This window comes from Myotis nattereri (assembly GCF_964212035.1).
Source record: "Myotis nattereri genome assembly, chromosome: 2".
NCBI classification, from domain to species: Eukaryota; Metazoa; Chordata; class Mammalia; order Chiroptera; family Vespertilionidae; genus Myotis; species Myotis nattereri.
The window spans coordinates 23388260-23410395 of NC_138076.1; the positions used below are offsets into that span (position 1 = coordinate 23388260).

Genomic DNA, 22136 nt, shown 5'->3' on the forward strand with positions numbered 1-22136 from the left:
CGCTGGCATCACAGCCTATTTTGACAGGCCCCAGAGACAAAAAGGTAGCAAGGAGAACATGGGCAAGTCCCCAGGAGGAAGCAGGAAAGGGACCTGGCCCTGCTGGGACTGGCTCTGGCTGATTCCAGCTTGGATTCCTAACTTCCCACTCATCCCAACCAGGATGTGCAAACAAACCTCTTCTGCATGATCTACAAAAAGCCTCTAAACCTGCTTTCTTTTTCTTGCCCCCAGAGTTCAAACTCACCCTGATGCTCCAGGCCTTGGTGTGCTATGTCTATTATGCTCCTAATTAAGATCCTATATTGTGGGGCCCTGGCCGGTAGCTCAGTGGGTTAGAGCAGTGGTTGGCAAACTCGTTAGTCAACAGAGCCAAATATCAACAGTACAACGACTGAAATTGCTTTAGAGAGCCAAATTTTTTAAACTTAAACTATATAGGTAGGTACATTGTTATTAACTTAATTAGGGTACTCCTAAGGCTTAGGAAGAGCCACACTCAAGGGGCCAAAGAGCCGCATATGGCTTGCGAGCCGCAGTTTGCCGACCACGGGGTTAAAGCATTGTCCCCATATGCCAAGGTTGTGGGTTAGGGGACAAATAAGAAGCAACCAATGAATGCATAAATAAGGGGAATGACAAGTCAATGTTTCTCTCTCTCTCTCTCCCCCATTCCTTCTCTCTCTAAAATCAATAAATGAAAAATTTTTAAAAAAGTTTACACTGTGTACAGAGGATAAAATCTAAAGCCCTGCTTGATATCCAAGGTTCCTCACAATCTATTCCCACCTCTCCATGCAACCTTCTTTTCCCTACCTTCCACTCCAGGTCTGGCTGTTCTCTTCACCAAGTGCATTTTCCCCCCACAACAAAACTTACTTCTGCTCAAGCCTGTCAGCCATCTCTCTAGAGTCCTCCTACTCTAGCCTACTCAAAGCGCATCATCAAAGACATCCAGGAAGCCTTCTGTTGGCACTAGTGTCTCAACCCTAATTTTCTGTAAAATAGGTACTCTCAGAACCGAACAAAATTGCACTCAATTGCATATCATCTTATATGGTTTCTTTTGTAAACACCTTTATTGAGATATTATCCATATACCATAAAATTCACCCCTTTAGATCATACAGGGGTTGGAAAAAGTAGGTTTACAGTTGCTCATATGACAAATAATACAATAATAAATAAATAATAATATAAGAATAAACTTTTTCACACTCACAACTGTAAACCTACTTCTGCCCACCCCTGTATAAATTCAATGCTTTTTAGTATATCCATAGTTATGGATATACTAAATTAATTTTAGAACATTTTTATCATCCCCAAAAGAAATCCTATACCCGTTAGCAGTCACTATCTCTCCCTCAGTTTAAGCAACCACTGATATGCCCTATAGATGTGCCTATACTGGATATTGCATGTCAATGAAATCATACAATGTATAGTCTTTTGTGATAGCTTCTTTCATTTAGCATGTTTTGAAGGTTCTTCTGTGCTATTACATGGCTCAGTATTTCATTGTTTTTAATGGCTGAATAATATTTAATTATGTGGATATGCCACATTTTGTTTATTCATTCACTGGTTGATGGATAGTTGGGTGTATTGTTTCCTGTGAAAAGTGTCCATGTCTCACCTCTCTGAAGAAACAGCGTAAGCAACTCAGAGCAGAATTGACTATTACAATTTTCCCACGGTGCCCAACAAAGTCAGAAACAGGAAATGCCTAATGGGTCTTGAATTGAACTGAGCATCTGGCAAAGGCTAATTTTTAGAGGCGCTAAAAGATCAGCCTATGGCCTTTGGGCTACAGTGGATTTTTTCATGGCTAACAGTGCTCTTAGATGTCAAAGTCTCCATTTACAAAGCAAGGATAATGCACTTTCTTCTGGGAGGAGATGGAAAGGTAACCAACCACTGGTTTACCAGGCCTCACCCACCTGTGTCACCACCCAGAGCTGAGGTCCTGACTTTGGGGAGTCCCTATGTAAGGTGGCAGATGTGAGGGCATCACTGCTCACTGGTAGCCACAGCAATCCGGTCACTACTCTCTATTCTCTTTTGGTCTTTCCAGTCTCCCCATTTATGCCCTCATTGAAAGGCCCTTCATCTGTGGCTCCATCTCCTCTGAGCTGGCCTTTCTCTGGTCAAGACCGATGGTCCAGGGCTATCCTGTTGTTATATATTAGCTAACAAGAAAGGAGCTAATTGACACCTTTATTAGGCTGGCCATGAAAGATGAAGGAAAGAAAGCAGTTTATTGCTCAGCCACTTGAAACCAGCGTTACAAATCTTAGAGAACCTGATTAATTGCAACAGGGATACTGGGAGGGAAGTGCAGACCAAAGCACTCGCATTGTGCGTCTTGTTTCCTGAGAGACGAGATGGGGAATGGAAGCTGGAGGACATTTGGTATCTGGATTCCATGGTGACCTAGTAGGAGGCTGAAAATGTTTGGCGTGAGTCAAATTCGCTCTCACAGGGTCTAGGTGCCATGTGCTCCAAGTGCACTGTGGAAAAAAGGTGCATTGTGCTTCGAGGCACACAACACAGAGTCACTATTATCTTCACTGGCAGCAGGGAGTTGAGGGTTAGGGCTAGGGCTTGACTTGAACATCCTTAGAGGATGAAGGCTGCCAATGCCTTAGAGAACTCTCCAGAAAACAGGAGAAAACAAAGACTCCTGCTTAGCAGCGTAAATCTGAGGCTGAGGAGGCCTCTGGCCCTGAAGTAGGTTCCTGGGACAGTGCAGGTGGCAATTTGCCCATGGAAAGCTGTGCAGGCTGGATGGGTACCCCTTCAGTGTGAGTGAAAGGGAGTCATACAGCAATCACCAATCCCATGTGCTTCTCTAATGAAGTCTCTCTATCCCCTCAAAGGAATCTAGGAGATCGGGGACCCACACTTTTTAATAATCCTCAAGGAAGCATCTAGCAAGACAGAGAGGTGGGGATGGTGTTTCCCATGGTGTTCTCAAGTCTAAGAACATGACAAATGTTAATAGGGCCCCACAAGTCCCTTTCCCTTCCTACTTTCCTCTCAAATACCACAGCTTTGTCATCCCTAACTAGCCATAAGGATGCAGCATTCTACTTATGACAGGACTAGCCAGAAACCTGCCACAGTCATCGAGCAGGCAGTTTTGCCTTGGGTACATCAGATCAGATCTGAGTTCTTGATTCTAAATCTCTGTGTCTCCTACTAGCCACGGGTGTCATCTGGGGCGGGACGATGAAGTCGCAGGAGGCCCAAACCTTTTATTCTTATGAGAGATGAGACCCCAGTTTCCCCGAATCCAAGAAGATGGGAACTTTCTTCAACATAGCTCTCATTCGTTAGGTGCCTCTGTGAGCCCTTGTAAGGAGAAGAAACAGATTAAGCAAAGGAACAGCAGACCTATGTCTGGCCCTACCCAGAGTGATCAGATTTACATTACACCTTGATATGTGTAAGGCACTTTATCTGCAACATGAGACAACTGAAGAATGTTAAGAACCCAGTAGAGGCTCTGAGGTTACAGAACTTAAATATTGGTGGTCACGGCAGACAGCGGTATTCACAGCAGAGGTTGGACATAATGGTAAGGAACGGGGGCGGGGGGAGGGGATTAAATAAGGATTTAGAGTGAGGATGAAAACTTGGAGGGAAACAGAAAAGGTAAGGTGCTTAGGAGCAGGGTAGTGGTTGGGGATGAGGCGGGGTGGGACACGAGGTCAGACTCTATGGCCAGCAAGGAACTGAAGGTTCACGGTAGAAAAATAGCAAAAAACAACAACAAACAAATAAAACCACTAAAATAGTCCCAGGGAGCACATCTCTCTAGACTATGAATGCAGGGCATTCACGTCACATGGACAAATATACCTGAACATGTATTTTGAAATACCACTTCACCAGCCCTGGTCCCATAACAGCCAGTTTGGTCTGGAAATTATCCACCTCCAAAACCCCACAACTTAAGCTGAAACCAGTCACAAATAACAATATATTTGCATGGCACTCTGCAATTTAGCATGTGTCTTCCCATATATTGGTTTGGGATCCTGAAATAACTCTGAAAACGGTAAAACTAATATTGGCCAATAATTTATAGCATGCTTACTATAACCCATATACTGTGATGGCTCTTAACACAGACTACCATTTAACCCACACAGCACTCCTATGCTGGTGATACTATATTATCTCTACCCTCTGGATGTGTCCACTTACTTACTATGTGCTGAGCACAGTTCTCATTTAAGCCTCACACCAACCAGGTGAAGTAGACATTTACTACCCTCATTTTACACAGTGGACACTGAGGCACAGAGCCACCTAGCTTGGCCACCAGCCAGTGGCCAAGCTGCGATTCAAACCCAGCTGGCCTGGCTCTCAGAATCCACACAAATCTAGATCCCAAGGCCACTGCTTTGAAAGACAGCCTCTACCTTCACCGTGTCTTTTGCAATCCTTGACTTCAGAAAAATGATTGAAAACCTTTCTGTTCGATCGTCTGATCCTGTCTAATGGCACTGATGTCTCTTAGCTCACACGTGGGATTCTCAAGTTGGCTGCTTTGGCCTGACCCTCCCTTTTTCATTCCCTCAATTTCCTCAGCCCCACAACTATGACCTTACAACTTAGGGCTTTTAACTTACAAAAGCACGCTCCTGTCCACACTCTGGGCCTTTAAAGTTGAGCAGATGTGCCTGTGCACACCTGGCAGGTGAGGAAATAGGGGGAGAGGGAGCGCAGTGTGACAGTGGCAGACTCGTAACCATGCCCTGTTTGGTATGGCACTTGGTACTTTTACAAGGCATGCTAACTCATGTTCCTGTTATTCCTGTTCATTCTCATTCAAACATGAGACAATGGAGGGTGTGAGGAACTTCTCCCAAAGCCACAAAAGGGGTCAGCATTGGCTCTAGATGCTGGTTCCGCCCCCCCACCCCCCTCTCCCATAGCACCTCACTCTCATGCAGCACACGGGAAAGCAAGGTGACCACTCAGGACTTACAGCTCTGCCTTGGCCACAGGTAGACAGCACAGCTCCTCCCTCCCTTCCTGTGTCCCTGGCTCAATCTTGGATCAGTCACCTGATACCTTGCCATGTCCCAAGCCCCTCACCCTTGATTAGTTTACAGCTGAGTTGATGACCTCCGATGACCCCTGCCTGACTCCACTGAGAAGATTAAGAACATTAGGCAAAGGGGCTCATCAACCGTCCCCTGGGGCCAGCTCTCCTGATCACACATCCTCAGCACAGCACTCTGCATCGCATGCCCTCAGCTCAGCACAGCACTCTGCATCGCATCCCCTCACACTCCGGAGCCTCTGACTACCTCCCTTCCCCCACCTCAGCTGTCCAGTCTCCAGGTCCTACCTCTCCAGCCAAGCCAATGCCTTCACTGCCCCTTTTATTTTGCTTTCTCCCACCCAAAGGACTTTGCTTCTACTAGAATGTCCTTCTCCTCCTATTGCGCCATCACTTCCCTAAGACTTCCCCAACTACGTACATCTCATTTTTAATAGGATTTACACATTTTCATGGCTTTATCTTGTGCTTATTCATTCCGCTTGGCTGTGGGTTGGTCCATGGACAGTGTGTGTCTTATCTACACTCCAAGTCAGGAGCGTGTCTCTGCATTCTACACTCCAAAGTTGGCAGGGCCTGAATATCCAGCCCCCAGCAAAATCCAGGCACGATGTTTCAGGGCCGCAATTTCTGTCATCCCTTTGAAATCCTTTTGATTTAGGATTTCTGGGTTAAGAAAATTAAGAGAGAACGCCATCTTCTTCAAGTAACGTGGCGGGGGGGGAGGGGGGGGTCCAGGAATGTTTACAGTCTTGGCACAAACTCCCCAGAGATAAATGAGGGGGCAATTGTGGGTGGGGGAGGAACTAGGGGTGGCTTTGAAAGCAAACTTAAAAGAAACACAGAACAGCCCAGCAGGGCTCTGGGAGACCTCTGCGAAGGTTTTTTATTATGTTATTTTGGCTTTGAAATGGAACTGAAAACTTACTTTGGTCTGACAAGGCCAGGCCAGAGGGGGGATCTCACCCAAGTCCCGGGAACAACTATTATCTTACAAGGCTTGGGGTACAGAGAGGAAGCCCTAAAGATACAGGATGCCCCGAACTCATGAGGTCCCCAAGATGCAGGGAAAGCTGGGGACATGGGGAGTGCAGGCATGCGTGGGAAGGAGACAGGAACACCAAATCAATTAGCGGGACCTGACACCCTGATCCAGCAGCCTGCACCCGTCCCCACCCAGGGGATTTGGAGTGTAGGGTGTGTTGTTTTCTTTAATAGAAAAAAAGGGGGGGGGGAGTAAGAGGGACCTTTCTGCATGCAAATGGGCCACAGCCAGAAGAGCCCATTAAAATGTAAAAACTCCACATTCAGCCCCACAACACTGCAAACTGCTGTGTTTGCCAGAGGGGCAGCGATACAGCTCCTGACAAAGGGGCTGAGGAACAATGGTGGGCTGAATGGGCTCTGCCAGCAGGTCCCCTCACGTGTTGCCATGGGGACCCCACCGGGGCTTACTAAAGGTATTTCCTGAGGAGAAAGCAGTGCACACATGCCCAGGCAGCCCGGCTAATCCTGACAGGAAGCCATCGCCATTCAGCAGCCCAGAGACTTGGGTCCGGCGTTTTGTTTTGTTTTTATTAAAAAAAGATTTCAGTCTTTTGTGTGTCCCACCTCATCACTGTAATTTAGTACAGAGCCACCTGCAAGGGCCAAAGCTGCAGCCGGGGCCCTGCGCCCACTGCACGACCCCCCAGATCCAGCTCCCCAGTAGCTGGGCAAGAGGAAGCCCAGACACGCAGAACCCCACTCAGGAGCCCCAGGCGGAACGTAGCCGGGGCCCAGAGAGTTTTGTGGGAACCTTCAAACAGATGTCGCGAGGGAGTAACATAGTGTCAGATGGAGCCAGGGTTCAAGTTCCTGTGCTGGGTTCCACCTGAGGCCTCCTCCTTCATGCCTTCATAGCATACTGCTGTCCCAACTAGGGGTGGTGTCCCCCACCTCTCCCTACCTCCCACTGCGGGGAGAGCGCTCTCACGCTGGGGACAAAGACTGTAATTAAGTGATTAACAAAGGAATGTGCCCAGGAGTTGTTTTAAAAGAAATCCTCCTTCTTCCTTTCTCCCCAACTATTTACTGATGCACTACCCGCAGATCCGGAATAAAAACCTCTTCTAATCCATTTCCCGAAAGGATTCCCAGGAAGAAAGAGGTGCTCTGGGGAGAGGCAAGTCCACTGGAGGCGTGCAGGGGGTGTAGAACCCTCTTGCCCAGGGAGAGCAAAGGTAGAGGCAAAGGTGGGTGCCCTACAGTTAGGGGAAGGGTCTGGGCTCACAGTCCCTAGAAGTTTGTGTCACCATCTCACAGTTGGCACCAGAGGAATCCGGCCTGGCAGATTCAGGGAAGAAAGCCAACAACACAGCTGGTGGTGGAGACAGAAACTCCGGTGTGACAACTGCCCCCCAGGACACAGTTTAGGGTAAATTAACATTTCCTGAGCAAACTTGTGTGTGGAAGGAGCTGTCCCCAGTCAACCCAAGAATGGAGGTGGCTCTACTCATTCACTGTGATTTGAACCCAGGTCTTTGTGTTTGCAAAGTCCATGCCCTTGCATCTAGACCTCCCCCCAAAACATGTAGTGAACCTGGCATTTATAGATAGAATCGTGACGAGGAAAATGGGTCGTTTCGGAGGCATTAAAACTGTGCCCAACTACTCCCCTGGATACTTGTGAGCTTCTACAGCCACGTAGGCAGGTCCTATTTTGGAAAAGGAAGCCAGAGCACCTCTGTTCAACCATGGAAAACTCCCCCAAAAGAACCCCAAGCCCAGTAAGGGACACTTGTATAGGCTGAAATTTAGGGGGTCTTCTCCTGCCTTTATTAAAAATCACATCCTAAAGTCAAATCAAAAGTACAACTGGCCACCAGCTGTTGTAAAAACACCTTCCACTAAGTTGTAAGGGAAAAGCTGGACAAGTAGCTGAAGGGTGTGCATGCGTGCGTGTGTGTGTGTGTGTGTGTGTGTATTGTGTGCACGCGCATGTGTGCATGCTGTGTGTGTGTGTGTGTGTGTGTACGGTCCTGCTGCTAGAGGGGAGTGCAGACCCTCCGCAGACCCTCCCACCACTGGCCCAGAGCCCAGGCCTCCCAGCCATGTGTCTGCAGCTGCGACCTGTCATGCACTTCCTGGTCTGGGTTCTGTAATGGAAAGATCATTAAGCGTGGGGGAGGGAGGAGAGTGAGATGAATCAACGAGGAAAAGGTAACCCTGCAGCTCGCACTCCTCGGTGCTCTAACCTTAAAGTCCGGTCAGGTTCCTCAAAGAAAAGGAATGTATTGCCCTCCCCCCACCCCACCCCACCCCACCCCCTCCGAGGGCCTCTCTGATGGAGGGCCTCCCCTCCCCCACGCCCAGCAGAGCTAGTTTGGGGAAGGAAACACCACTAAGCAGCTGGGCAGGAAAAAGTTGCTGCTCCCTAAACTTGCTGATGAATTAGTAGAGGTTTCAGCTGTGTCAGAATTTGCCTTTTAGCCCCCTCAAAACAAAAATGGGTGCATGAGCGCACAATTCACCCGGGGCTCTCAGCACCCTAAGGCGTCTGCCGTCTTCTCTCCCCATCTGATCCCATCGACACCATGGAGGGTCTGGTCACAGAGCTCTGCATAGGAAGGGTCACTGCCCCCTGCAGCGGGGAAGGGGGTGGGCTCAGTGTTAAAGAAATGCCCTTTGTTTCTCACATTTTGAGAATAAAGGTGCTAAACATCCTTTTAAAATGAAAGGTGTGGACCGGTGGTGGCCGGGACTGGGGAAGGGGAAGTGGGAAGAGCTGGTTGGGAAGGTGAACACGCCATCTGGAGTGATGGCTGCACAGCAATGTGATGTGCTCACGCCACAGATCTGTACACTTGAAAAGGGTCCATTTTATGGGATGTTTATTCTATCACAATAAAAAATGGCAAGAGCAGTGTTGGTTTTTTTAAAACAGGTTTTTACTTGGCAAAATAAGTTGTCAACCCTATGTAGTGTCTAAAATATAGGAAGAGGGACACTTTGGCCCATGAAATTTAAACATCTGGGATGACTGGTCTGTCACAAAGAATTGCAGGATGGCAAGGACTTAGAGGGTCCATTCAGGTACCACCCATTCATTCTTCTCTCTCTCTCCTTTACACACTTCATGAAGATGGAGCATTTAGTACTTAGTATTTTACGAAATTAGAGGAACGTGGTTTTTAGGGATCTTTCTACCTGAGAGGGTATGGCTGTCTGGTAGAGAGCAGGTAGAAGCAGCAGGACCAAAGGTTTGGGGGAGGGTACGGGCCACTATCTCCACTGGGGACGCCTTTGCTCAGACAACTTGAATAATCAGGATCTTGGGGGAGAGAGTCCTACTCGGAGCTGTGTCAATATTCCAGATGTCCTAAGGGAGTGATGGCGAACCTTTTGAGCTCGGCGTGTCAGCATTTTGAAAAACCCTAACTTAACTCTGGTGCCGTGTCTCACATATAGAAATTTTTTGATATTTGCAACCATAGTAAAACAAAGACTTATATTTTTGACATTTATTTTATATATTTAAATGCCATTTAACAAAGAAAAATCAACCCAAAAAATGAGTTCGCGTGTCACCTCTGACACGCATGTCATAGGTTCGCCATCACTGTCCTAAGGGATGAGAATGAGAACCTAGTTTGAAATCCTTAGTTCCAAACTCTGCTTGACCACAGGTGGGCTGGGTGCAGCAGAAAGGGCATTTGAGTAGAAATCACTGAGATGACAGGTGCCATCACTACCTGTGTGACTCCGGGCAAGTCCCCTCCACACTCAGGCCTCAAGTGTGACATGGAAAGGCTGATGATGGACTTGACAAGCTCCAGCTCTAGCCAACATTCCAAGTTTCAGCTGGGCCTTTGGAGTTGAGTGTAACTCACTGCTGTCCCCTCCTACCCCCAACTAGCACAAAGCTCCCCTGGGTGTGAAGGAAGGCAAGAGGGGGTTCTGTTTTGGTCACAGAGCTCCAGACATCAGCACCTTCAGTAAGTATTTCTCTTCATCTCTTTTCTCTGGCCCGTTCTTACCAGAAGCCTTAGAATGGAAAATACGGAGTGGCCAAGAGGCTGTGCCTGGCAGAATGCTGGAGCCCAGTTATTCTAGAAGGATTTATTTCACGGAGACCTGGCAAAGTAAATAAATGTTCAAAATGGATTTGGAGTCTGAGGGTAGTGAAGGGCAGGCATAAAATAAATGCAGCCTCCAAATGTACCCTTCAGGCAGTGACACAGCCTTGGTTGCTCAGATAACATGGATAAACGTTTTGAAGGCCCAAGGGAGAACTTCACTCAGTAGTTAGTCAAGGAACCTGACTCTTCTAAGGTTCAAAAGCTAATTCCTAAAACCTAAGGAAAATAAACCTTAATTCCAAATGTAAACTCTGAAGGTTGACAATAAATGAGCAGAGATTTCTGGATGCAACCGGCTGGAGAGCTGATCAGCATCCCAAAGGCTCTGATAATCGACTTAAAGCTCCGGGAAGAAGGCCTCCTACTTTCCAAGGAAAGCTTCAGACCACCTTCCCTTTCTGTCCTTCCTCCCTCAATACCCACAGGCGAACGGACTTAGGACTTAGTCCTCTACTACCTTTCCCTTCTCCCTCCCTATCTATTGTTAATTTCTCTTCCTCAACTCTCAGGCTTTCCACCTTCCTCATCTCTCCCCAGCACTGGAAGCACTGATATCAGATAGCCCTGGTCGGAACTCTAGCTCCACCGCTTATTTGCTGCTTATTTGCTGCTTAACCTCGGCAAGTTTTTGTTTGAGAACTCTGAGTCAGTTTCCCAAAACTGTTAAGTGGAAATAACACCTACCTTATAGATGTTTTTCCGGGGAGAATTAATTGCATCAGAGATTCTCCAAGTGTGGCCCCTGGATGGGTAGCATACACATTCTCTAGGAACTTGTTAAAACCCTCAAGCTCGGGGTCCTGCTTTAGATTCAAGAGCTCTGGGAGGGAACGCAGCCATGGGTTTTAACAAGCCAGCCTGGTGAGGTCTGTGCAGTGAAAATCTGAGAATCACTGCACTGGATAATATGAGCTCAATATGTGGTAGCAATAACTAGTTATCACCTATTTTCTGTACCTTCCTGTTGAAAAGGATTTTATTCCTATCTTTTCCTTTTTACAACTAGAAAGTTTAGGTACTTTTTAAACAAGAAAAATGATCACTTAACTGTGTTCATGCATGAATTCATTTATTCAAAAAGTATTAGTTAATACGTATCACACAATAAATTATTCTAAGGTGCTGTAGTGAACAAAAGACAAAACCAAACCTTTCCTTTATGGCTTACACACACGTACACCCATACACATACACACACAGACACACACACACACCTCATCAGAGCCCACAAGTAATGGTTAATTTGTCCTCTCCCTTAAGGAAAGAGGTCCTCTCTGTTTTCAGATGTTCTCATAACCTGGGTTTATGTCCTTATTTGATGTAGTCTTTGGATGACAATTCTTATATGAGTCACTTATTGTATTTGCGAAAGTCTCCTGAGAGTAACGCTGGCCAGGGCTGGGCCTAACCCATGGTGTGGCTAGGGGGAGGGATGATGGCATTTGTTCTGGGCTTCCCACAAGAGGGGCCTCCAAGACTCTTGATGTTTCTCCCCCAAAAGTTTGCCCAGATAGTTGCTGACAGAACTGGAAGAAGACATTTACCAACTTCTGTAAATCCTTGTTTTATTCCTGAGCATACACTTCAGGTAGTATACCATAAGTTAATATGTACTTTAAAAATCCTGTAATTATTTGGTGACTAGGCCAACTACACTGTATATATATCTTTAAAACCATTCATTTGTTAAATGTAAAGCCTAAGAAAAACAAAATTTTTCTTGCTCCCCCTATTTTTACATCTCTTCCAGTTTTTTAAAAAATAACTGGCAACCTCAAAACAATGCCAATGGTGCAGCCTCTCTGAACCTCCATCCATCAGACATCGTGGGACCACAGCCATTTCAGAAGCAATCTAGGTGGCTATGTGTCCCGGCAGCCCCACTGCATTCTAGGATAAGTGCGACCTGCCAAGAAAACCTGGCTGTAGCATCTGACACTTTGGGGACCTCTGACCCTAGATCTTCTCCATGTTGGAAGAGGTCTTGGCTATAGTGGAAAAGGCAGCCTCCCTCAATGGGGTTTTTCTTCTATAGATGATTCTGGGCTAGGAAACCACTTTTCATTAGGGCAGCTCACAGACCTATGACCGATGCATCACTTCGAAGTTAACAGCAGAACATCACACAAAAAATGGCACAAGGCGAGCATCTCCAGCGGCCCTTACCGCAGCCTCTCAGACAGGCACATACCGCCCCAGAAAGGGAGGTGAAGCCTGGTTCCAGGGAGGTAAAGGGGCCTGACCTAGCAGTGTTTAAACTGAAGCGCTGGTCTGCCCAGAGTTTTGAGGAAAACCCAGTCTGATGTAGGAATAAACCTATGGTTATGGGATCGGTGCGAAGATACAAAAATGTAAAGCATGCAGGGTGTAAAGATGCAATAAATAGTATTTATTATTATTGTAAAATACCTTTTTTTACTGTATAACATTTTTAGGGCAATTTTTTGTTGTTGTTGGTCCTCACCCGAGGTTATTTTTCTTTTTTTTCATTTTTTAAAAATATATTTTTATTGACTTCAAAGAGGAAGGGAGAGGGAGAGATAGAAACATCAATGATGAGAGAGAATCATTGATCGGCTGTCTCCTGCACACCAGCTACTGGGGATCGACCCTGAAACCCAGGCATGGGCCCTAGACTGGAATCAAACCCGGGACCCATCAGCCCACAGGCCGACGATGCTCTATCTACTGAGCCAAACCAGCTAGGGCCCCGAGGATATTTTTCCATTGATTATTTAGAGTGGAAGGGAGGGAGACAGAGAGGTGGGGGGCAGGGGGGCAGGAGGAGAGGGAGAGAGAGCAACGTTGATCTAAAAGAGAGACACATTGATTGCTTGTCTCCTAATACGCCTAGCCTGGTGCCAGGGATCAAACCTGCAACCCAGGTATGTACCCTTGACTAGGAATCGAATCGAGACTCCTGGATGCATGGGCAACTCTAACCCCTGAGCAACAAGGGCAGGGCCTTTAACGGCAACTTGGCACTATGTAATCAACAGTTTCGAAATGTAAGTATTCTTGGATACATGAACAACTTTTATTCGTAAAAGTCTGTTCACTTAAGTGAAAATATTGAAAATAGCCTAAACACCCAGCAGTAGAGGACTAGTAAGTAAATAAACTTTGCACACCCATACAATGGAGTTATATGTGGTTATTAAGCATGGTGAAAAATTTTTCTCTGCAATAAATATGTGCTTAAGTCACAAACAAGTATATAGCATATAAATCCATTGTTGAGACGTTACATTTGTACAAATGCAAGAAAAATAGTCTAAAGCAGGGGTGGGGAACCTTTTTTCTGACAAGGGCCATTTACATATTTTATAACATCATTTCCAGGCCATACAAAATTATCAACTTGAAAATTAGCCTGCTGTTTTTGGTCAGATATTTAACCAACTCATCCCTAATGCCTAGGTAGGGCCAGACTAAATGATTTCATGGGCCTTATACGGCCCTCGGGCCAGACATTCCCCATCCCTGGTCTAAAGGTATATTCATAGCAGTGATTATTTTTGGATGATAGGAATGAGTTTTGCTTTTTAAATCTGTATTTTCTGAATTTTCTCTGATGACCCTAGATTACATACCAAAATGTCCATGTTTTAACAGCTATAAAAGTATTCTTTCTGATTGATCTAAGTGGAGGAAACAGCTCTGTTAAAAACTACATATACTGTAAGGCAGAGTAAAGTTAAACAGAAAGGGGGAAAAAGAAATGATTAGTTTGGAGACAAAGGAAGGCTTCAAGGAGATGGCCCTAAACTATGCCTTAGGCTAAACCCAAGTTAAACCTTAAGCCAAGAATGGGAATTACCAAAAAAAGTGAAAGGATCAAAGGATAGGGATCACCATTTCCAGAAAGGGACCAGGATAAATAATGGTTAAGTAGGAATGTGTATGTTGCATTCAAAAAGGAAAAAGGAAGAGTTGGGTTTGCCTAATGGAGAGGTGGGGAAGAACCAGAGGGAGGGGAAATCAGTGAATGAAAAAAGAAAGGACCATTAGCCAGGGGCTAGGTCTCGCTTGAAATTCAACTTTCTTTGTTGATTAAGAATTGAAACTTCAGTGTTGCTGGTTTTTAACCTCTTTCCTTGTCCAGCTCACAACCACGGAAGTTCACACTTTGCTGAACTCCTTGACCTTTGAGGTTCAATGTGCCTACACATCCAAGGCCTAGGAAACACAGTGGCATTCAGTCAAATGGCAGGGTCTGCTGCCCCAACATTCACCTCCTTTTACACAACCCATCCCAGGAGGCTCAGCCACGCCACAACATGTGGGATGAGGAAGGAGCATTGAGTTTCAAGCTCTGCAGCAGCCAATCTTTCTCTGTGCCTGATCTCACTGGACAGACACCTCACCCCAGCATCCCCCAGCTTACAGGGCACAAACCCTTTATTTTTATTATTATTTTTAATAATCCACATCTGAGGATATATTTTTATTGATGAGAGAGAGACAGAGAGAGAGAGAGAGAGAGAGAGAGAGAGAGAGAGAGAGAGAGAGAGAGAAATCAACATAGATCGGTTGCCTCCTGTATGTGCCCTGAACGTGAATCAAATACACAACCTGGGTATGTGCCCTGGCCAGGAATCAAACCTGCCACCTTTTGGTACATGGAAAGATGCTCCAAACAACTGAGGCACACTAGGTAGAGCAGGGCACAAATGCTTTATTTTTAAAAAATATATTTTTATTTATTTCAGAGAGGAAGGGAGAGGGAGAGAGAGAGATAGGAACATCAATGATGAGAAATAATCATTGATCTGCTGCCTCCTGCACACCTCCTACTGGGGATCAAGCCTGCAAACTGGGCATGTGCCCTTTGACTGGAATTGAACCCGGGACCCTTCAGTCCACAGGACGACACTCTATCCACTGAGCTAAACCGGTTAGCGCCACAAACCTTTTAAATGCAGGCAGTGGCCACCTCATTTGGCCAGTGGAAAGGTAAGAAGAGTCTGCATGAACCAAGAATCAAGAGGGGAACTCTGAGGGCAGGAGCGCAATGTCTAAGAGGCAACAAACCTACCCTGGGGGGCTTCAGGCAATTGCTCCTCTACTTGGCCATCACCAGCTGGAAGTCAGAGCACTCCCCTCCTCCCAAGTTCAGGAGCAGCCTAAGGCTTCTTCTAAGAGGACAGTTTGGGATTTACTCCGGGTCCTCAGGAACCCAGGTAGAGCAGTTAACTTTCAGCTCAATCACTTGGGGCCTGGCATGGGAGGTAGGAGGTAGGGAGAAGAGAATGTTTGGGCAATCACACTCCAGAGTGAACAGGCAGGCCTGGGCAGCTGGACTGGGGAGGCCAGGAGCTTCAGAGCAGCTGGACTTTCCCCAGTCAGCAGGGAAACAGTTGTCTCATTTCCAGGCTTCGGGGAAGGAAGGAAGAGGCATAGGTGGTGTCTACAGGGTGAGCTGGAGTCCCCAGCAGCCCCAGAGGAACCAGGCACTGTAAAAACAGGGCACAGCTGCTGGTCAGGCTCTCTGACCCTGGACCTCGCCCTCCCGGGATAATGACTCCCTAGGACTCACTTCTCCCAAGGCCATCCGTCAGCACCCCAGACACAAGCCGTCATTCACTGCTTCTGCCGGACCAGGAGCAAGCACCCTGGCCGAGCCCCGATGACCCACCTTTGTGCTAGGGCCATGCCAAAAGGAGGACACGCTCAGGTTCCTGTCTGCCACTCCAGACTCCAGGTAGTCACAGACTCCGGGCGACAGAATCCCGGCCTGATTTTTTGTTTGGGCTACCTCCCCTCCCCCACCAAAGGCAAGGGCTCTGGACAGCCATTTGTTCTTCCCTGAGAAATTCCTCCTCCCAGACTTCGGGGAGCTGGCTGGCAAAGCCAGAGTGGAAAATCAGTGGAGCTAATGGTGTAGCAATGCAGAAGCGAGAGCCAAGAACACAGCTCTGGAGTGGCTTTGCTGCACTCGCCGGCCTGGTCAAGCACTCCTCCCTCACATTCTCTCACATGCTGAGCGCTGGCCTCCCCACCCCCACCCTGCTCAGCTCAGCAAAACACTTGCAAACACACTCTTTCAAAAGCACTCCAGACACCCCTCTCTGGGGAGAAGGATGTGGGACAGAGCAGATCCTCTGGGAAAACCTGGAGACTCAGCACCCTGCAGATTTCTACAGTCCTGAATCCACTGTCCTTGTTCTCAAGTGGGTCAGCCACCATCACCTTTTGCTCCATGTCATTCCAACTTGTCTTTTGGCAGAGGGTGAGGAAACTCCTCCCATACATACAGTGTGCGAATCAGAAGTAAACAGGTTCTTTTCGCAAGAAGAAATTATATTGGGGTGCGGTGGGGTGGAGGAGCGTTCCTGCATGTGTCCCAGGGCAGCCACTGGACACTGGTCCTCGAGCCACACCAATGGGCTGCATGCAGCCAGCGGGATCAGCGCCTGTCGGAGGCTGGTAGTGGGATAGCCTCAAGCACCTATTTGAAGGCTCCTCTGCAGATAGGCTGAGATGAATATCCCTTTGGGCCACAGGCAGCCATGGGACCTGTGGGGAGGGGGTTGCCTGGGGCGGCCAGGGCATAAACTTGAGGCTGGAGCCATGTCTCTGGTACCACTTGCAGCCTCTCCCCCATGGTCACAGGTGTCTGTGGAACACAAAGACAAAGCCTTGCTTTGTAGCGCACGGCATCCAGGGGGCTTGCAGCCAGAACTGGAAACTGCAGCTTTTCCATTAAGTGTAACCTCTCCCCCTTCAACCGGCCACCAGACTCCTTCAAATCTGGAGAGGTGGGAGGAGCTGTAAACCCCTGCCCATTAAATTGCTTATTAGTTGCAGATTTCCAAGCATGTAGGCAAGTATTTTGAGACTGCATCGTCTCATACTGCCCCCTCAACCACAGAGTCTGGGGTACTTAATCACGTTATGCAGAAAAGGGGGCAGGACCCCCATTCCCAATTGCAAGAAGTGACCTTGCAAACGTTTTACTTGCTTTTCCCCAAGTCTTGCTCTAAAAAAGAGAAAAAGACACAAACACAACCCTCCTCAAGCTCAGAATGTCTTCAAGTTGGTGTTTATCTTTTTAAAGGGGTGTTCTACCCATGACCCAGCTTTAGTCTATCCACACAAGGCCCCCGCCCTCAAAGCCTGATCTGAAACAAGCTGAGTCTCTTTAAGTTCCTAAACCCGAGAAGAAAAAGGAGAGGGAGGGAGGGAGGGAGGGAGGGAGGGAGGCTGGTTTTCCTGGAACCCTTATTAAATCAACTTTCCAAAGACAGCCAGAAACTCCAGGCCCTCCCCACTCCCTCAGGAGCATTTGCAGACTGGGGGAGGGGTTTTCAACACACACACACACACACACACACACACACACACACACACACCTTCACACTCATAGCAAAGCCTTTCTGAAGAGGAAAAGCTCTCAGTGTGAGCAAGGTTTTGGGTAGTTTGCTTTAAACCTTTGCACAAACTTTTTATACACAGATTACACTCTTTTTCTGAGGACAACGGCAGGATGATTATTTAGCAATCAGCAGGGCCAAGATTACATAACAACATTTTACATTTATTTGTGAGACACCCTATAGTTTACAAAGCATGAAGATAGACTGTCCCTTGTGACTTCGCAACAGTTCTCCAAAGACGATGGGGCATGTGTCCTGTTACCACAAAGCTCAAGAGGGATAAGTTATGTGAAAGGGCTGCACTAGGAGAGGGACTTACGCAATCAAACAGGGAACTGTTCTCCAGGTCCAGTGGACTTCTACTTCTGTGTCCTCAGGCATTCCAAGTCTACCCATGACACAAGCCCCTCATCATGGGCTGTCTCCTGGGGGGACGGGTCCCAGGAAATGGTACCCACAACTGCCATTTATTGTTCTAGGAGCTTGGCATACAGTTTCATTTCATATTCACTATGACGTTAGGAGTAGATGTTTATTATCAATATAAGTTATTGAGGTGCAAAGAAGAACTTTCCCTAGAGCCAACAGTCAGGAAGAAGTAGAGCCCAAATCAAAACCAAGGCAGTCCAGAGAAAACTTATGCTCACACAAAGACTTGTACACAAATGTTCACAGGAATTTTAGTAATAAAGCCAAAACTGCTAACAACCTAAAGCAGCGGTCGCTAACCGGTAGTCTGTGGACCACTGGTGGTCTGTGAGGTCCGAAAGGTTGGCGACCGCTGACCTAAAGGACCATCAACAGGTGAATGAATACACATTCACCATATAATTCCATTATATATGATTCTAGAAGAGGCAAAGGTAAGCTGTAGTGACAGAAAGTGGATCAGGCTCAGCCGGTGTGGTTCAGTGGTTGAGCATTGACCTACGAACCAGGAGGTCAGGGTTCAATTCCCAGTTGGGGCACATGCCGGGGTTTTGGGCTCGATCTCCAGGAGGGGATGTGCAGGAGACAGCTGATCAATGATTCTCTTTCATTATTGATGTTTCTATCTCTCTCTCCCTTCCTCTCTGAAATCAATAAAAATATATTTTAAAAAAGAAAACGAAAAAAAAAGGAAGTGGATTAGTGGTTGCCAGGGGTCTGTGCTACAAAGGGGCCTGAGGGAAGTTTTGAGGGGGATGAAAATGTTCTATATCTTGATAGGGCTGTTAGCTACGTTTATCAAAACACATCGAACTATACAGTTAAAATGGTCTATTTTACAGAATGTAAATTATACCTCAATCAAGTTGATTTTTTTTAAGTGGCCATCTGACTTAACTCTTTACTGCTGCACAGCCTCCGAATGCCCCCTCCACCTCTCCTGTTCCCTCCTTCCTGTTCAGGGGCCTGTACTTTGTCCTCATCAGGACCTTCAGCACTCTGGCTCCATCCTCCATCACTGCCCTGGCTTCCTTTCCCTGCTTGGACCCACAGCCAGCAGCTTCATTACCCCCTCTACCACTTCTACCACCACCCCTAAAATTCCAATGCTTGTACCCTTAGACACCCCCTTTCTGCTTTTATAAGGGCCCAGGCTACCCTCCATTTTGGGGCTGCACAAGAGTTTCTTAGAGAAAGGTGTTTTTTTTTGTTTAAAAGTACGTTAGGGTCCATCATAAACTCACATTCTGACACCTCATCCAAGCCCTCCTTGCTTTTGGACTCTCTTATCACCATCTTCACTGTGGCAGATCCAAATCGTCTCTACGCCTCACAAACCTCTCCACCTAACTTACTCCCCTCACCTCACCTTGTCTGTGTCTCTAGTTACTGGAGTTGCCATCCAACCTACTTAAACCAACCCATAGATTCTATTTCTACAGTGTTGCCGATATTTTTTCCTTCCTTTACAACCTCAGGGCCCCAAACCTAGTTTATACCCTCACTTCATTTAGTTAAACATTAAAAACAAACTTCTAACCCTCTTTCCGGAGCTCCTAACATTTTACATTTAGGTGCTTTGTCTGGATCAGCTCACTTAATCCTTTATTGCTGTCCCCATGTTAAAGATGAGCGAACTGTCCTGGCTGAGTTGGTTAGCATGTCGTCCCAAAACACCAAGGTTGTGGGTTCAATCCCTGGTCAGGGCACATACAAGAATCAATAGATGGCCCTAACCGGTTTGGCTCAGTGGATAGAGTGTCGGCCTGCGGACTGGAAGGTCCCAGGTTCGATTCTGGCCAAGGGCATGTACCTTGGTTGCAGGCACATCCCTGGTGGGGGGTGTGCAGGAGGCAGCTGATCGATGTTTCTCTCTCATTGATATTTCTAACTCTCTGTCCCTCTCCTTTCCTCTCTGTGAAAAATCAAAAAAATATATTTTTAAAAAAAGAATCAACAGATAAATGCATAAATAAGTGGAACAACAAATCAATGTGTCTCTCTAAAAATCAATAAATAAGATTAAAAAAAAAAAGATGAGCAAACCAAGGCTTAGTGTGTTTGACTAATTTGTCAAAGCAAGTAATGCAGCTATTAAGTGGTGGAGCAGAATTCAAACAAGTCCATCTTCTTCTTCTTCCCATCCATCCAAATTCAGCTACCAGGTTAGTTTTCTCAAAGTGTAAAACTTTTCAAGATTCCCAGTATCTACCACTTAAGTATAGCAAGGCATTAAGGCCTTCCATATGCTCATAACTCAATCTAATTTTTCTGGGTGTTACTTCCCACGACTACCTACCTACTTACCAGGTAAATCATTCTCTGTACACCTGGTACATCCTGCCTCAGAACCGTCACTCATGCTGTCACACCTGGAATGCCTATCAGCTCCCTCTTCCAAACCCTTTCCCATCCCTCTGGACCCATCTCAAATGTTCTCTGCTTCCCTCGTCCTCTGCATGCCCACTGCATTTTGTTGTAACTCCATCCTGTGGTTTAAACATGGTCTACCTTGTATTTAGATAATCTCTGTACTTACTGGTATCTCCCTACTACCAGATGGTGGAGAAGGTCTCTCCTGCTTTGGGTCTTTGTCATGTGCTAGCTCGGGTCTTGTCTTTAGTTCTGTTACTGAATGCAACATTAATCTGCCTGCTCCAGCCAGTGCACACTCTAGAAAGTCTCACGCACCCTTCCCTCCTCCTTCCCCATCACTACGCAAGTAGACAAATATTCTCACTCATCATTTATGATTCAAACAGGTCCTGACTGCTGAGACTGACAACCCCTTTAAATGCAGTCACCATGCCATGGGCACACTGAGCCTTTAACCCACCGCCTGCCAACCTTCTCTATTTATGTAATCAGCCACTGAATCACAAGCCACACACCCTTTGGCTGCAGAAAAGCTCAAATATTAATTCTTAGAGATCCATGAAAGTCCCCAGGTATGTTGTACCTGTAATCTCCATGAAGTATTTTTATAACTCCAGCAAATCCCATGAGCAGCAGGGCAAGTCCTTCCCATTACTAATATAAATAATAAGCTCTCTGCTCTTCCAACAAGCTATAAATCTCTCCCGGCTCCCAGACCCCATTATGCTCCCCGGTTCTCAATCTCTTCCAAATCTCTCCAACAGCACATACCATCAGCCGACCTCCAAACAGGGCCTGTGAGATGTGGTCAAGAAAGGTAAATGGCAAGCCCGTGGCCATAGCTGCCAACCTTCACAGAAGATGTGTCTTTGGGACAATTTTAGAAGCCAGAGGTCTTTATCAAGCTCCCACATCCCTCAACATCCCCTGTAGCCTGATGTAAGTTCTAACCCCAAATTCATAAGTCATTCACTCCCCATTGCATCACCCAATCCCATTTTATTAATGGTCTAAGTTAGAGAGCTGGCTCTTGGATCCCAATCAAGAGTTCTTTTTTCAGAAGAGAAAAGCATAAAACCACCTAGAGCATGTCACCTCTGACAAATGATGTCACCAGCCTTCATGACCCAACTTTTCGTGAGGTTGGTTATGTTTATAATTAGGCCCGAACCAGCCCAGGTATCTTGGGAGTCTTTCCTACAGGAAAATAGCCCTTCGTTCCACCAGGGATGAGCCTTCCACATCACCTCCAAACACATCACCTCCATCCCAGCCTGCCCTGTTTCCGAGGGCCAGAAGTCCGGGCTGACCCTCAGCCAGTGCCTTACCTTGTTCAGGCAAGGTTGGGGCTGGCCTGGCAGTGCAGAGTGTGGCTGTGACCAGCACAGCCCAGAAGAGGAGGCACTTCCAGCTCCACATCCCAGTTCTGCAGTTAGAGGTTGGTGACAAGGCTCCACACCTCCATGGAGACTCCGCCCTGAGCTTGAACCTCCTTTTCAAGCTGACTCTGAGAAAAGAAAAAAAAAACAACAACAAATTAGGAGGGTCTGCATTGGTGGGAGGGAGAGCAAGGAGCAAAAGAAGGTAAAGCAGGCACACAGTCACCCTGTCCCGAGGGTGCTTGAAGTAATAACGTACTCCTTTAAGCACAGAGAACTGTGGTCTGCCCCAGTGCAGAGTTCAAGGTTCAAGGCCTTACTCAGAGAAAGGAGTGTTTTCATCCAGTTCTACCATTATTTATTGAGTGTGAAC

General features: G+C 46.8%; 1 protein-coding gene across 4 annotated transcripts in view; it reads right to left on the bottom strand.

The window, feature by feature from the left end:
- The window catches only part of FGFR1 (fibroblast growth factor receptor 1), a gene marked incomplete at its 5' end in the record, with an annotated part of 38787 nt that extends 16901 nt beyond the window's left edge, over positions 1–21886 (bottom strand). For 2 of the 4 annotated variants that reach the window (XM_081082959.1, XM_081082958.1), the window contains one exon: positions 21713–21803. In XM_081082959.1, the coding sequence (XP_080939085.1) occupies positions 21713–21803 (91 nt within the window). Of the gene's footprint in view, positions 1–21712 lie in introns of all 4 variants that reach the window. The other 2 variants (XM_081082960.1, XM_081082957.1) reach the window with 2 other exon arrangements.
- Between the last annotated feature and the right edge of the window lie 250 nt (positions 21887–22136).